At 38.5% G+C, this 17,930-nt stretch overlaps 2 protein-coding genes across 2 annotated transcripts in view; one reads left to right on the top strand and one right to left on the bottom strand.

Moving 5' to 3' along the window:
- Positions 1 to 17,930, top strand: part of LOC127426069 (voltage-dependent L-type calcium channel subunit alpha-1D-like) — an 88,991-nt gene that overhangs the window by 62,778 nt on the left and 8,283 nt on the right. Inside the window, exons 32-39 of the mRNA XM_051672553.1 lie at positions 36 to 163; positions 244 to 340; positions 625 to 727; positions 1,716 to 1,817; positions 5,833 to 5,966; positions 10,610 to 10,998; positions 12,159 to 12,185; positions 14,665 to 14,793. Coding sequence (XP_051528513.1) covers positions 36 to 163; positions 244 to 340; positions 625 to 727; positions 1,716 to 1,817; positions 5,833 to 5,966; positions 10,610 to 10,998; positions 12,159 to 12,185; positions 14,665 to 14,793 — 1,109 coding nt within the window. The remainder of the gene's footprint in view (positions 1 to 35; positions 164 to 243; positions 341 to 624; positions 728 to 1,715; positions 1,818 to 5,832; positions 5,967 to 10,609; positions 10,999 to 12,158; positions 12,186 to 14,664; positions 14,794 to 17,930) is intronic.
- Positions 205 to 17,930, bottom strand: part of LOC127426102 (parapinopsin-like) — a 44,723-nt gene continuing 26,997 nt past the window's right edge. The window contains exons 10-11 of the mRNA XM_051672626.1: positions 9,388 to 9,549; positions 205 to 333 (exon numbers count right to left, since the gene is read on the bottom strand). The gene's annotated coding sequence lies outside the window, so the exon portion shown is untranslated. The remainder of the gene's footprint in view (positions 334 to 9,387; positions 9,550 to 17,930) is intronic.

The raw sequence follows: 17,930 nt of genomic DNA, 5'->3' as shown, positions 1-17,930 counted from the left end.
TACAGAAACTGAATAATTAATATCTCTTGTTTTAGATCATTAACTTATTTGTGGCTGTCATCATGGATAACTTTGACTATCTGACCCGTGATTGGTCAATTCTGGGTCCACATCACCTTGATGAATTTAAGAGGATTTGGTCAGAGTACGATCCAGAGGCTAAGTAAGGAAGTGAAAGTGTATATGTGTATGTGTGTGTGTATTAGTCAGTCAATATTGTGCTTTCTCTATCTTTTATCACAGAGGCAGGATAAAGCATCTCGATGTAGTGACGTTGTTACGGCGTATTCAGCCTCCTCTTGGCTTTGGCAAACTTTGTCCTCATAGAGTCGCCTGCAAAGTAAGACATACATGCATAAACACACAAACTCTAGGGGACATACCATAGACATGCATTGGTTTTACATAAAACTATTTAGAAATATTACTGACTACCCCTAAACTTAACTCTAACTCCGCCCCTAAAAGTTTTTTTTTAACCCTTCCTTGGTCTTGCGGGTCATTTTGACCCGTTTGTAAAATTCTCCTAAATGGGTCCGAGAGTTCCGCAAGGCCAAAGAAGGGTTAAATTAAAATACATTTTTATCTCTTTCTTTATATGTCATTTTTTTTTCTCTGTTCCAGAGACTGGTGGCCATGAATATGCCTCTGAACAGTGACGGCACTGTCATGTTTAACGCTACGCTTTTTGCTCTCGTGAGAACCGCGTTGAAGATCAAAACGGAAGGTACGTAAATACTTTGAAAAACACAAAATAAAGTTCTGTCTGCAAACTGCTTCACACTTCTCCACACAAGATGCGTCGTTGTACTATAGTAAGCCGTTTTGACATTTAATCACATGCCGGTTATGAATCATATAAATCAACAATTGTTCTTGATATCAGGAATGGAATTACTACAGTGAAAGTGCTAATTTTTTAAATCAGTAATTTGCACTTGTAAAATTTTAATTCTTGATATAAAAAATTAGGTCATTACTCGCAGGAATACACATTCTTGATATTAAAAATATAATTTCAACTAGTCAAAAAACATAATTCTTGATATCTGTAATTGCATTTTCACTAGTAGAATTGCACAATGATCTGTCATTCACTCCTATTCAAAATGCAATTACAGATATCTGTTATAAATTTCTTGTAAAATTCCAATTTCTTATCTCAGTAATACCTTTTAATTGAAAAAATAAAAATGATCATTTCCAAAAATAATCATATCAATAATTACATTGTTACTAGTACAAAAGTCCATTCCCGATATCAACAATTGAATAGTGAAAATGCTCATTTTTGATATCTGTAAATGTATGTCAGCATGTTAGATTTTGTATTTCAGAGATCTGGAAATGAATTTCGGATATCAATAAATTGGAGAGTAATTAAGATATCGTCAATGACTTTCTTACTAGTTACAATCACAATACAGATTTCTAAAATTAATATTGCCACTAGTGAAAACCAAATCAAAGATATAAAAAAAATGAGCATTTATAATATTTGAAATTTCATTCCTGATATCAAGAATTAGTATTTTTACTCTGAAAATTGAAATCTTGATATCTATAATTCATTTGCTGCACATGAATGTTAATTCGGCTTGCCATAAATGCACAACATTTCCCAAATGCATTCACACATATTCCACTTAGTTGACGGTAGTATACAGTAGCTACTACATTTGTTGTTAGGTTGATAATGTTGTGTTTTTATGCAGGTAACCTAGAACAGGCAAACGAAGAGCTCAGAGCTGTTATTAAGAAGATTTGGAAAAGGACGAGCATGAAGCTTCTGGATCAAGTGGTGCCCCCTGCTGGTGGTCAGTCATATCAATCTCAGAAATTGTGACTGTTATCAGAAATAAGCATTCTCAAAAGAGCACAAATACACACAAATACTCATACAACTTAGTAGTTAAAATACCTAGTGCGTACACAAGTCCAAAAAAGCTAACGTGTATGTCTGTCTACAAATTATCTGCTTAGATATAGAATAAAAATCTGTATATTTACTGTGGGGTCCAAAAGTCTGAGACTACATTGAAAATCTGGGTCTCCAAATTTAATGTAAACCTAGAAATCATAAAAAAAAAAAAAAAAAAAAAGTGGTTACACTTTCTATGAAGCCCATGTTTATAATGCATCGTAAAGGCATCATAATGCATTAGTAATGTCTCATAATACACCTTATAATGTTATAACTTCTCATAATACACCTTATAATGTTATAACTTCTCATAATACACCTTATAATATGTTAAAACTTTTCATAAATAATTGTAACTAGAATTATAATACATTATAATACTTATCTATTCATAGTTATACCTTAGAGTTTAATGCATTATAACACAATAACATATATCAGAAACTTTCTCTTGAGAAACAAATATATATGTTGATCACACATGTAGCCAATCTTCTTGGATGTAAACACATCCAAGAATTAAAAAAAAATCTAACTGATTCTATACTGGACTCTGTTCAATAAACTTTAATGTTTGTGCATGTGGAACCTTATTTTATAAATATCTTCCATTATATAATTTTGACTTAAAATTAATTGTATGTTACAAGTTTATATTATGGCTGTTTATAAGAAGATATTGCTTTTGTAACTTTACTTAAAGCAGGCAAAGACCACTTATAATATGATCACTTCATAAAGCCTTTTGACTGTTTACACTATACAGCACTTATATGATTACATTTATAAACATCTGCTGCTTTAACATTGGATGTTGCTTGTGTTATAATGCATTATACTCTAAAGTATAACTATGTGTAGGGGAAGTCTTATAATGTATTATAACTGTAGTTCTAACTTATTATAAGGTGTATTATGAAACATTATGAATTCAGTATAATGCATTTATAATGCCTTTATATTGGATTATAAATATAGGCTTCATAGAATGTGTTACCAAAAAGTTTTAGGATTTTGAAAAGTTTTAAAAAAAAGATAAATGTTTTGGCAGGGGGCTCAGTGGTAAAAGACGCTGGCTACCACACCTGGAGTTCGCTAGTTCGAATCCCAGGGCGTGCTGAGTGACTCCAGCTAGGTCTCCTAAGCAACCAAATTGGCCCGTTGCTAGGGAGGGTAGAGTCACATGGGGTAACCTCCTCGTGGTCGCTATAATGTGGTTCGTTCTTGGTGGGGCGCGTGGTGAGTTGAGCGCAGATGCCACGGTGGATGGCGTGAAGCCTCCACACGCGCTGTGTCTCCGTGGCAACACGCTCAACAAGCCACGTGATAATATGCGCGGGTTGATGGTCTCAGACGTGGAGGCAACTGGGATTCGTCCTCCGCCACCCAGATTGAGGCGAATCACTACGCGACCATGAGGACTTAAAAGCGCACTGGGAATTGGGCATTCCAAATTGGGTCAAAAAGGGGAAAAATCCACAAAAAAAAAAAAAATTGTTTTGGCACCCTTTCAAGGTAATTAATCAAATAAATACATTTGTAATGTTGACTATAGCTGGGTTTTCATCCACATATTTTTATGCAAAACCTAGGAATGGCAAAATGCAAATAAAGATTTCGAAATGCACTTAAAAAACACTGGCTTGAGGTGGATACATTTTTGTTCGGTAAGAAGACATGCACTTAAACTACCATGGAAACACTTTTACTGAATATATTCCTATAGAATTTATATAGGAATATAGATGCGCATCAAAAAAGTTGTGACAGTGCCACAATAAGCCATGTGAATACATAATTTTCTCAGAGAATAACATCAATGTCATTGCATATCATCTCAAATGTTGCTCTGGTCATTCTGAAATGCCAAAGTCTGTCATCAAAATGATTGGCTACTGTTACCTCCCAGAACTGTCTGACACTTTTTTTTCACTCCCAGACATAAGGCATCTGCTGCTTAACGCTAGCAATTGTGAGGTTTCGTCTGGGCGTTTTGTCCGCAAATAATTTATTACATTTAATAAAAGAACCGCAGTGGATTTAACTACCATTTTCATTTCTATTTTGCACCAATTTCCCCATAAGTGACGGTTTTGTTTTCTGAAACACAAGAGATGGAAACGGTGCTTTATTTGGCAGTTTTTGCGATATTACGATTGTTTGCACACAAGATGACGCACCAAATACTAAGAAATTCATAAATTCATGTTTATTTCTCAATTCAACTTTTCACTAAAAGTGAAATTGTTAAGCTGATAATGATATTTGTAAAAAAAAAAAAATGTTTTAGAAAAATGCAAAATAGAAGCATTTTCGCTTGTTATCTTAGACTCTTGGATCCCACTGCCTATAAAGCACACTATGTATTTTACACATGTAAGTACAGTATGCACACATACACTCTTGATAACAGTTCATGTGACATTCACACACATGCACATACGCATGCACACATACGCACACGCACGCACACACACACACACACCAGCTGTTGCATTTGTTCTCTCCTGCTGTTCTACTCTTAGTTTCTCCTGGTCGGTTCTCTGCTATGTATGTTATGTGTGTTGCGAATGCTCTCCTCTCCTGCTCGGTACTCTCACTGTGTCTACAGGGGAACCTTGATTATGTGTGCTATTGCGCGCGTGTGTGTGTGTGTGTGTGTGTGTGTATGAAGGTGCGTCTGTAAGAATGTGGTGTAATGATTTGAAAAATGTGTGTGTGTATGTGTTGGGCTTTGGGCTTGCATGGCAACTCGGGCATGCTTTGTCCTTCTAAAAACATGTCTCTCTCTGTTTCTCTCTCTTTTTTCCTCTGTCGATCTCTCTTTATCTGCTTGAGCTTTTCCACAGCTTCTGTTCCTCATTAACTGTCTTTCTGTTCATGTAACAAGTTCAAATCTTCAGAATATTCTGAAGCAATTCTGTTTTAGGGTGGTGGCATGGAACTATTGTTGCCTCTTCTTTCCTGATCTGTCCCCAACTACTTGTTTAAAAAGTGACACAGACCCCTGCTTCAGAATGATTCTCACACACACAGAAATATATAAACACGCACATGCATACAGCCGTGTAGATGTACATATTTACGCACAGATGATCAAACATGCATGTAAAAACTTGAGCTAAATGTACTGTACAGAATATTACACATGCACAATTGCACAAACTGATATGCAACGCTAATGTGCATCTACATATTGCTTAGTGCTGCTTGCTTGCATGTTCCCAGTAGAACATAAATGCATATAGGGCTAGATTTTAGTTAAGTTGGACAGCTTAGCTTGTTCAGTTCTTTGAAAAACCTCAAAAGTTCCCATACCCTATTGTTGTTGCTATGCTAATGCTAATATGCTAATGTTAGAGTGTAAAAGATGTTTACAGTCTACAAATGCCTGGTGACTAGAGTATGTCTGGTGCAGACGTTTAGGCAATAAATACTAAACCTGTTAATTTGACTTAGATTAGTTTATTTGGACTTTTATAATTCAGTCGGGAGTAAAAGTTTGTGAACTATTAAGCGCTAAGTGTAATTATATATATTTCTGCATGAATGGCTTGTAAAAGGTGACCTGGTTTCTGTTTAAGAAATAATAAGTGAAGGTAGTCTTATTTAACATACAAAACATTTAAAGTACCACATGGAAACATACAGTATGTGAAATTTACATTAAACGACGCAGTGATAAAGATGTAAATTTTTCCTGCCATATAAAGAATACAAAATGAGGTTTATGATGGTCATAAATTGTAGCTATTTTCCTCTTTAAATGACTATTTAGTTAGCATAACATAGGAAATATCACTCTGAGTCGAATTCAGTCTGTCAGCGTACGACACCGCAGAGGTGTATTTGTGTGCGTTGAAGGTATCTGCTGACAGAGAAGCCGTGTGTGTGGTCTGTTCACTCAGATGATGAGGTAACGGTGGGGAAGTTCTATGCCACTTTCCTGATACAGGACTACTTTAGGAAATTCAAGAAACGCAAAGAGGAAGGCCTGGTGGGCGTGCATCCAGCACAGAACAACACGGCAATCGCACTGCAGGTGAGAAGAACGTGTGTTTATGTATTTAAGGCTTTGGAATGTATTTGTAAGATATTTGTTAAATAAAATATCGTTCTCAATTTCGTATTTGCTAAATTTGTATACAGTGAATTTATATTCATAGATTTGTCCTGTCTAAGCTGGTTTGATGGTCCTGGTTGGTCTCACAGCCTGGTCAGGCTGGTCTGGTTTGCTGGTTTTAGAGGGGTTTTGGGCAATTGTCAAGTGATGAGGTTGGGAGACCAGCTGGCTGACCAATTAAACCAGGCAAACACCAGCTTGTCCAGGCTGGACCAGTTTAAACCAGCTAAGACCAGCAAACCAGCGTAGGCTAGTTTAAGATGTTTTTTTCAGCAGGGTTGTGGCTCAAGGTACGTTCACACTGACAGTGGTAAAAATGCAGGAGGTTACCAAGTCACTGTACTGTTTGTTAAGGCCAAAGCATACTTTGATTTTTCGTGTGCCGGTAGGTCACACATGTAGTGTTACGTGAATTCCGTCTGTACACAGGACTGTACACATGCAGGCTACTTTTTCTAGACATGCCAAAAATCAGCAACATTGGCGCTTGCCCCTGCCGTTAGCAGTGCTAAAAAAGCAGTCGTAGTGCGCATGTGTCAAACGCATTTGTATGGGCTCGCAATCAAAAGGTTATACTATAAAAGATTGAGCACTCGATAATTTTTTTCAGCCTCAGATGGCACGCATAGTGCCCACAGTTCCTTTAATGACCGTCATGTACGTACGGCTTCAAAAACTGGGTTATACACAGACAGTCTGAGCAGACTGTGCTGATGACGAAATTTACGATTTTTAAATTGCTGACAGTTGACTCTATATACTCCTTTTCCTGTCAAAATGCAGTTATTTCCTTCTTAGGGAAGAAAACAAAACAGTATGTAACAATTATGCTTTATTAACATTTTCGAATCAAAGACTTCCACAGTATAATGACAGAATTGCAATAAAATAGCACCAGTTTAAGTAACACTAAACATTTCCCAAAGGCTAAGTGAAAGGTTGACTAAATGAAAGAACTTATCATCATTAGTTGCGTATTCATTGCAATGGGCATTTCATCTCTTAAAACCTCATCCTCCACAAAGTTAATCAGCTGGCAGGATGTGACTACCACTTCATATCCTGCATTAAGCACCGCTTGAATAGCGCTGCAGAGAACGGCCGAGTTCATAATGACATAGTACACATCCTAATCTTACTACTCCTGTCATATCAAAGTTTGGCATAAACTACAGCCTGATCTCATGAATATTACATGATCGTGGCAACATTTTTGAAAAAACAAATTACGTGCTTCATTACACATTTTGCGACATTTTCCAAGCGAAATATCCAGCAGGGGATGCCAAAAGCCAGAATCGCTTCTTAATCTGATGAGGTTTTAAGGTGAATATTAGATGGAGGTTTTAATGAGTAAAACATACCTCCCTAACCATAAACTTAAACCTAAATGTAACCAATAGTGTCCTAAAAGCAAAGGAGAGGTGAACAAAACAGACATCCTTACCTTAAAACAACACCTAAACCTAGCCGATAGTGTTTTAAAACCAAATGCGGCATTCAAGGACACTTTCATCTCACGTGTTAGCTTGTGTGTTTGGATGGGCTCAAACAGCGGTCTTCCTAGACTAACGTCCAACATTGTATCAGGTGAGCTACAGTGAAAGCCGGGGCGCAGTAACGCATGCGTTTACCCAGTGGGGCCCGTTTCACGATGTCCGCCACCCCATTGTCCCCCGTCGATGTTCGTGGGAGGAATGCAAAATGTTTGCAAAAATGTAGTTATAGTAACATTTGTTCTATGAGACTAGTTTGCAGAAATAGTAGTATACCATTCCGAACATGGTCAACGTCTTTTTCTGCCTTTAGCGCTGACACTGCCCAGGTAATGATACATACTTTATCTGAACTGTCCAGTAATCATTAGCTGACGCTTCGAAAGATGAGCGGCAACAGGTTCAAAGTTGAAATTATTTTAACTTTGAGCAGTGCATCGATAGACACGAAAAATTAACGTGTCAAACATTTTAAATGAAGCATCTAACAATATTTGCAGGTGGATCCAACATAGTCTCATAACAACTCATAATAACTCGTACAGTTGGCGAAATCATAAGATGACGTAAGACTTGGCTTGTACAAAAAGGTGTGACTTTTATTCCTGTAGAGACCAACAAAACAACAAATATAATTTTAAATCGATACAAATCAGGCATCAAATGCAGGCATTCACTAACCTCCTATCCAACACTTTATTTTACTAAATAAAACAACTGTAAACAAATTTGGTTACTTATTCCATAGTTATTTATGCAATGTAGATGACTGATGTGTGTCAGTAACCTGTAATATACTTCCCTTGTCTCTAATACTCTTCCCTTGTCATCTTCTGTGGTACACAAAAGTTATTTTCCTATTAAAATTATTGTTAGGTTTATGGTTTTGGTTAGGGGTTACATTTTATGGTTAGGTTTAGATTTGGTTTAAGGGTTAAAATCATCCATAGGTTCATTTATTTTTCTCTAGGGGAATGTCATATGTTTTTATATGAGCCAACACGTGCAATTTCTTATGATTTCGCCATTTCGTACTATTATTATGACTTCACATGAGCGGTTTGCACTCCCATTGGTTATCGCCACATTACCTCGTGGATCATTTGCATAAACTCTGCTCAACTTCACTTATAGTAATTAAAATCATCAACACTGATTGAAAATGAATGACTTCTGGTCACTTTTTCTCTGCAAATCGCTGTTTGTGTGAACGCCTCTTAAGATTTTGACTCATTTAAACATTGAAAGAATATACTGTACTGGAAGATTTAACCTTTTTATGATACCCACTGTATCTCTCTGTTTCTGAAAGCACAAATTTGTTTTAGCTTGAATTTGGATCTCTCAGTGTGATTGTGGTGATCTGTAAATGCATTTTTGTCTGTTGTACATGTAGTTTCAGTTGTTTGTAATTGTTTATCATCACATAAGAGTTATAACTCATGAACCATTGTTTTAAGATGTTTTGTTCATCTGCATCCTCATAAATCAAACACCATTAATGTGTTTGAGTTCACTACAAACACTGTCTTTGTTCTTATGTTTTCAGCATTTAGCTAATAGTTCAACAGAAGTCTGTTGCCGTTATTTCTTGCAGTAAATTGATATAATCTTTATGGCTAACATTGCTTACAAGTAGCACTATGGGTATAAACAGCATCTTAGTTAAAGTGGATTGTTAAATTATTAGATTTAGTCTACGCTAATGTTATTTAAGTGTATGGAAGAGCTTTTGTGTGTTTTTACACTTTGTCTACTGTGATTGTTTTCATCTTTCATAAATTTGTCCTGTCTGGTACTGTCTCGTCAAAGCCTGTATGTGTCAATGTGTCTCGTAACCTGACCTCTGGTGGCATGTAAGCGAGTCATCTTTTCAACGTGTCGCTGCTGTATAAGGGGTTCCATCGAAGAGCAGGTCTTTAGTTATCTTGTCGTCACGGTTGCAGGCTGGCCTCCGTACACTGCATGACATTGGGCCAGAAATCCGCCGTGCAATATCGTGTGACCTGCAAGATGACGAGCTAGTAGACTTTATGCCAGAAGAGGACGAGGAAATTTATAGGGTAAATTACAAACTTTTATGACCCCCCTCTCCCCTCCTGTAGAATCGATCTGCACCTCATTCTCTTACTTTAACTGCTTTGGAAAAAATGGAAACAGTCTTGAGTTGTTTTTAATAGTAACGGTTTCTTAAGGAAGTTGCGATAAAATGTTTGCCTTCCCTAGAGATTGTACAAACGTATTAGTCTAAGGTTAAGACATTGAACAAGGATAAATTCACCCAGGCCTAAGGCTGACAAGTTTAAGAGTTGACTTGGTCACTGCTTATTTGAAGTAAGTGTGAAGAATTCATGGTGACTTTTTGACTTTGGCAGTATTTCAAGTTTGTAGTAATAACTGATAATTGTAGCGTAGCATATATTATCCTATGTAGTCCATTGTAAGTTTCTCAATTTTAGATTCAGTTCCGATTTAATCAGTTAAAGAAATGGTTCACCCAAAAATGAAATATCTGGGATTAATTGCTCAACCTCATATCATTCCAAACCTGTTTGCTGTGAATAATTCTGTGGAAAACGAAACAAGAATTTTGAAGAAACTTTTTTCATACAACATCAGTTCATAGTGACCATTAAAAAATAAAATAAAATAAAAAACCACCAAAAAGCACCATAAAGTAGTCCATGTGACATGTGTGTTATATTCAAAGCCTTCTGAAGCCCTGTGTTAGCTTTGTGTGTGGAATATATGGAAATATTTGAAACAGACGGAAAGAAGACATCATTGGTTCTCACATGATACAGTATGTGGCCAACACCAATAAATCAAACCTGTGCCATAGACGCCATATTTAATTTGAGACCTGAATACAGTGTCCAGATTTTTGGTGAACTATTCCTTTAAATTCACTCACAACATATGTTATTTTACCTCTTTTCCAACTTCTTTTTTCTCATGAGATCATTAAAAAACCACAATCAAATGTTTGCCATTGGATAAACGATCATTACTTATGCTAAGCAGTACACTTTCTTCTACCTTACGATCACAAGTATTTGTTCACAGAGAAATGATGGACTCTTTGGCAACCACATCAACCACATTAATGGAGACCCGAGAAGAGGCTCTGGCCACCAGACAAACGCAACACAGCGCCCCCTACAGGTGCAGCCGCCCCCGCATTATGCCCACATGGAACAACCTGTGGGGCGCTTGGGCCGCGCCAATGCCATGGCGCAGCAAAACCACCATCGCCACCACCACCATCATCACCACCATCATCATCACAATTCCTACAAGTCGCCCAAGTCTACCAACATCAACCTCAACAATGCCAATGTTTCCAGTTTACCCAATGGAGGACACAATCGGTACTACGAGCATATGCCTCCTAACGGCTACCCAGGATCATACTACAGAGAATACGACAAGCCCAGGACCCCAAACGGGCAAAGGTGATTGGCTCATGCATTCTTTCTGTGGAACATCTTGCTCTCACTGATATTTCACTATCTCTTAAGCAAATTCCTTAGATCCTTCGGATTGCTTGGAATATTGCTTTAGCAAGGATGTTTTATTAGTACTTGACTTCTTTATTGATAAACTAAGTGACGTTTAAACTCTCCATTCATTGATTAATTCACTCATTCTGTATCATCATCAGCTTTAGACATTAGATTCTAAATCCTTTTCCTTTTTAAAAGTTATCCACCTTAAAATCCTACACCTGCCCTCTTGAAAAACCACTGTTCTCTTCTCACCTACATTGGTCCATTATGTTTTTGAAGTGGTACCCTTTCTCTGTTGCCACTTTCTTTTCAGGATGTTTTCACTCTAGAGCTTTAGGTGCAGACCAGAGTTCGTTTGACGTCAAGAGTTAATTTCATTGGTGTGTTAGCTGTTTTCCAAACTGCACACCAAGGAACCATACCTGGTCATACTTCAAGTTCTATTTAGTATGGTTGGCAATTAGTATGAAAGCAATCTGGCCTTATTTTTGGAAATTAATTTGATATTGATGTTCCCAAGGTTATCTACCTAAGTTATATTTGAAAAAGTATTGCCAAGCTGCAGCTTCACTTGCTGTTCGGCTTCTTCACTGTCAGATTTGTTAGGGTTTTACAGGAATACGTTTTGGAATATAAAAAATCCATTAAATTAAAAGACCAAAGCATTGCCCAGATATAGCAGTGCTTCCTGTTTTAGCATCCTCACACATTCCTGAGGCAGTTTTTGGTAAACAGTTTTAAAAATAAGGAAATGTTTTTTAAAAAAATGTTACTTTACTGATGCTTGGTCTAAGATCATTTTAGCAAAATTTGTAGATGATTAGACAAAGTTTGTATTTTGAGTTTTTGTTAAAGTCCTTGTTGGGCTGAAATTGTCCACCAAGGACAATTGAATATATGACATGTATGAAAAAGAATTATGACCCAAGAAAGAAGTTTAGACCAAGCAATCGAACCAAGTGTGAAAACAGCCTCACATATATAAAATGCTGTATTATATATGTGCCCATCCAGTTTCTTTCCCTTTTTCCCTTGCTTTTTTCCACCTTTCTCTCTTTCCTAACCAAAATGCTTTCTCTTAACCATTTCTCTGCTTTCTGGAACAGAAGGCGCTACTATGAGACGTATATTAGGTATGTTATATTAGGAATTATATGTTCATTTAGCAGGTATAATTGCTTGTAGAACAACAGATGTTGAACAAAAAGCAGAATTGTGGTCAGTGGGTAACAGCATTGTTGAATGGCTAGACGAATGCTTTGTCTTTCCATCTTTGCCCTGTTCCAAATAACCTTGTACCCTTTCCCAACTTTTACCGAAATAGTATAAAAAAGTTCATTTCATTCCTTTAGAGCCCTCTAGAAAACATTGGGCACTGGTTAAAACGTATTAAAATATAAGGAAGTATATGTGATTCATATCAATGCTAACCCCCCCCCACCCCCACTAAAACCAGCCTCAGCTGGTTGGCTTATTTTAGTTGGTCTCTCAGCTTGGTCATACTAGTAAGTTGACTGGTTTTGGAAACTTTTTAGCTGGTCAGGCTGGGAGACCAGCTTAAACCAGCTAAGACCAGCCAACCAGCTTAGGCTGGTTTAAGCTAATTTTTTTTCATCAGGGATATTGCATGCAAAAATATATTTTGTCAGAATACACAGCTAATTTGAATGGTTGTTATTGGAGAAACAGGCTTTTGCCGCCATACTGCAGCTTTTTGCCACCATTTGGAACAGGGCACTATTCACAAGGAGATTGACTACAAAACTGGAAAGAGTTAGTAGGAACAACAGTAATGCATTAACCAATCAGGATGAGACTTCGAGTCGCTGTGTGTTGTAATTGGGTGTTAAAGGGAAAGAGGAGGGGCTTGCTGCATGTGTCTGCTGGATGATAATTGGTGCTAATTAAATGAAACGCTTGCCTTAAAGGATGACTCTTTAATACTTAACAAAAACTTGAGCAACACAGTGTTTATCGCTAATTAATCAGTAGAGTTATGTTTTTGTTTGTTTGTTTTAAAACCCTAAAACAAGAGTTGTCCTTTAAGTTCACTTCTGTAGGAATGCTGATTAAGTTCTATACTGGGCAAATGGGGCTGCCAGACTGTTTACCCTATAGACCTAGAAGTAGAAGCAGCATTAATTTGATGAAAAAGAAAACGAGGCTGTAAGGGGTAGTCAGTTCCATGGGTCTCATTCAGAAAACACAAGCAAAACAGATTTCTGTTTAAATGGTTCATAATAAATTTCTTACATTGTTGCATTGTATGTGACAATTTACATGAGAATGGTTTTACAAGCAGTTTACACAGAAATTCATCCTGTTCATGTTTCGTGAACGAGGTCCATGATGTCTTACTGTCTCTTAGGTCACATCTAGATTTTGCAAGTTTTTTTTACCACTGGAAATTCAGCATAAGTATTTCGATCATCAATATGTATGATATAGATGAAATTACCATGATGTCAAATCGCAGGCAACTGCACCTCCTGGTTCTTTTTGAGCAGCAGATTTTAATGGTGCACATGGGCAATGCTGTAGTTCTAATCTAACAGTAGTAGCTGCGGGGTAAGTGGGTTTTATTAGAACATAGTGTATGTGATAACAGCGAGCCCAAAGAAGCCCACATCTCCAACAATCTTTTGGAAATGGGGGGGCTTTAACCTCTCAAAGAGCATTTTTGGGAAATTTTTGCAAATTTGTTTCAAAGTGCCCATTAAAAGCAGTTATTTTCTTTGTTGCCAAAAGAACCCGGATGTGCTGGAGCTGATCGTTTGTTTTTGAACAGTAACTTTATCTAATTTAAATTAAATTCCCCCCATTGGCCCTTTTCAATCATGGCCTCTTAATCATTCCCATCCCTGAATTGGCTATATCACTGTGCTCTCTCCTCTCCACCAAAAGCTGGTGTGTACTGTGCGTACTGGTACACTATGGCTGCCATCGCATCATCCATGTGGATGCTGCGCACTGGTGGTGCATGAGGAGAGTCCCCTGTTCAGTATGTAAATTGCTTTGAGTATAGTGTCAGAAAAACGCTATATACTGTAAATATAATGTTCATTCATTCATTCATTCATTCATCTATATACGACAAAGCAGTATGATATATTAGGCTTCATTCATGAAATTGATTCGTTCTTAAATCCATTTGTATGCAGTCTGATGCATTCAAAGCAATAATTTATGCAAGAACGGTTTTACAAACAATTTACACAAAATATTAGTTCTGCTCATGCTTCATGAATGAGGTCCATTGCATGGACTGTACTTTTGTCCTTCACAGCCTTGTACATCAAATTAAATACTGCATCACTATTAGGTCTCTTAGTTGTTGAAGACATCTAAACTCAGCACAAGGAAATTACTGAGGTACTGTTTAATAATAGAACATCTTTGACTGAGACTACATTTCTAAAGACTTTTACCTAGATAATTAAAGCTACAACACTGCTAACTGCTATCTTGATATGGTTGTGCTCATTTACCTATGAGGTTTAACTGCATCAGTGCACTCTGGAGCCACATGTCTGCATGGTAGTGCATGGCTATGTTTCAACTAGTTAACTAAAATCTAACCAACCTCTCACTAACCCCTTGACCTTCACACAGGTCACACAGCAGTGAGAGAAGACGACCAACAATACGTCGGGAAGAGGAGTATGATGAAGATCGTTACTCTGGCGAGTACTACAGTGGAGAGGAGTTTTACGAAGATGACAGCATGCTGTCAGGTGATAGGTAAGTTGTGTGCTTTCACAGGATTTAATATTTAATTGAAAACAATATCATAAATATTGTGATCACATTGCATATCTTTGGTATAAATTACAACCAAAGGGTTCCATTTCAGAGGCATAAACTTTATAGTACCAAAGTCCCTTTCATGTTGCATCATGGCGTCGCAGATGGCCGCCTCAGTATGAAGCTCTCCAGTTCTTTTGCTGTTTATATTTGTTTGTCCTGTGTTTAGTAATTTATTTCAGATCAGTTTTACCAGAGACGAGTTGCTGAATATTCGGCAGCACACGCCAGACAATCTTTTACCGGTTTTTGATTATTCTGATGTTTTGCTGGACATTTTAGTCGGAGGAGCAGCGATGCTGTACAAGCACGTTAAAAGATGCAAGCGTGGGAATCGACAGCACGACTTTCAGCGCGACTTTCGAACCGTGATCCCAAGCATCCATCTAGCGAATCTCCACTCTCTTCCTAAAAACTTCTCCTCACCTGCAAAAATAAAGACTTTGCAAATTCTGCTGCATCGTGCTTCACGAAAACCTAGCTGAGTGAAACCATTCCGGACAGCGTATTACATCTACTGGGCTTCCAGCTGTTCAGAGCGGATCGCACTGTGGAGTTAACAGGGAAAACGAGAGGCGGTGGAACATGTTTTTACATCAACAAATGTTGGTGTACAGATGTAACAGTGCTGAAGAAAATGTGCTGTCCTAATTTAGAGGCACTCTTCATAAACTGTAAGCCTTTCAACTCGCCACGGGTGTTTACCTCGTATATTCTTGTGTGTGTTTATATTCCTCCACACGCATGTGTAGCACAGCACTGCAACAGCTGGCTGATCAGATCACAGACACGGAACAACAATACCCGGACTCACTTATTATTATTCTTGGGAATTTTAAAAAGGCAAATACAGTGCCCAAATACTGACAGCACATTACATGCCCCACCAGATACAGAAATATACTGGATCATTGCTACACAACAATAAAAGATGCATAACGCTCTGTCCCTCAAGCAGCTTTGGGACTCTCTGATCATTGTCTGGTTCATCTTCTTCCAATCTACAGGCAGAAAATAAAATCAGCTAAACCTGTATTAAGGACTGTAAAGAGATGGACCAATGAAGCAGAGCTGGAACTACAAGCTTGCTTTGACTGCACTGATTGGCTGCAGCCACAGACCTGGACAAGCTCACAGATACTGTGACATCAAATATCAGTTTCTGTGAGGATATGTGCATTCCTACTAGGGCTTATTTAACATATAAAAACAACAAACCATGGTTTACAGCAAAACTCAGGCAGCTTCGTCAGGCCAAAGAGGATGCTTACAGAAGTGGGGATAAAATCTATAATCAGGCCAAAAACAGACTGACAAAGGAGATCAGAGTGGCTAAAAGAAGCTATTCTGAAAAGCTGGAAAAAAAAAAAAACAGTTTTCAGCTAACGACCCTGCATCAGTGTGGAGAGGCCTGAAAGAATACCAACTACAAGACACCATCCCCCAACACTGTAGGCAATCAACAACTGGCTGACGACCTACATATGTTTTATTGTAGATTTGAAAAGCCCAGTCACACACCCCACACCCACTCTGAACTTCACAGCACACAAACATTTACACCTCCTGCAACCCCCCTTCTAGAACTGTACACATACTGCTACTCTACCTGCACTTAAGATATGTGAAGAGGATGTGTTCCGGGTCTTCCGGAAACAGAAGACAAGAAAATCACTGGGCCCAGACAGCGTTTCACCCACTTGTCTAAAATCCTGTGCTGACCAGCTGGCCCCCATCTTCACACAGATCTTCAACAGCTCACTGGAGCAGTGTGAAGTTCCCTGCTGCTTCAAATGCTCCACAATTATCCCCATCCCAAAGAAACCCAAGATCAAAGGACTTAATGACTACAGACCCATCGCTCTGATGTCTGTGGTCATCAAGTCATTTGAGAGACTGGTGTTGGCCCACCTGAAGGACATCACTGAACCTTTTCTGGATCCCCTGCAGTTTGATTTTGAGCTAACAGGTCTGCGCATGATGCAGTCAATATGGGACTGCATTACATACTTCAGCATCTAGACAGACCAGGGACTTATGCAAGGATACTATTTGGTGACTTCAGTTCGGCTTTTAACACCATCAACCCTTCTATCCTATGGACTAAATTAACCTCTCTGTTCCTGCCTCTATTTGTCAGTGGATCACCAGCTTTCTGACAGACAAGCAGCAGCTAGAGAGAATAGGGAAATTCACCTCCAGCACATGTACAGTCAGCACTGGTGCCCTTCAGGGATGTGTACTCTCTCCACTACTCTTCTCCCTGTACACAAATGACTGCACTGCCAAGGACCCCTCTGTTAAGCTCCTGAAGTTTGCAGACGACACTACTGTCATCAGCCTCATCCAGGATGACGATGAGTCTGCATACAGAAGGGAAGTTGAATAGCTGGCTGTCTGGTGCAGTCAAAACAACCTAGACCTGAACACGCTTAAAACAGTGGAGATGACAGTGGACTTTAGGAGGATCACCCCAACATTGACCCCGCTCACCATTCTGAACAGCACTGTGGCAGCAGTGGAGTCATTTAGGTTCCTGGGCACTACCATCTCACAGGACCTGAAGTGGGAGTCCTACATAGACTCAATTTTGAAAATGGCCCAGCAGAAGTTGTACTTCCTTCACCAGCTGAGGAAGTTCAACCTGCCACAGGTGCTCCTGATACAGTTCTACTCAGCAGTCACTGAGTCTGTCCTTTGCACTTCTATAACTGTCTGGTTTGGTTCAGCTACCAAGTCAGACATCAGAAGACTTCAAAGGATAGTTCAGACTGCTGAGAGGATTATTGGCGCTCCCCTACCCACTCTGCTAGAACTGTACACATCCAGAGTGACAAAAAGGGCTGGTAAAATCACTTTTGACCCCATTCACCCAGCACACTTCCTTTTCGAACTGTTGCCCTCTGGCAGGCACTATAGAGCACTGAGCACCAGAACAGCTATGCACAGGAACAGTTTTTTACCTCGGGCCATCCACCTCATGAACAGTTAAAACTGCTCCCAAATACTTTCCTTTTATCAATACAACCATGTGCAATATTCAATCCATCCTTTCCTGTTTATATCCTTATTTC

This window comes from Myxocyprinus asiaticus, chromosome 35, assembly GCF_019703515.2.
Source record: "Myxocyprinus asiaticus isolate MX2 ecotype Aquarium Trade chromosome 35, UBuf_Myxa_2, whole genome shotgun sequence".
In the NCBI taxonomy this organism is placed as follows: Eukaryota; Metazoa; Chordata; class Actinopteri; order Cypriniformes; family Catostomidae; genus Myxocyprinus; species Myxocyprinus asiaticus.
The sequence above is the reverse complement of the archived record's forward strand: the minus strand, read 5'-3'. Positions and strand labels throughout refer to the sequence as shown.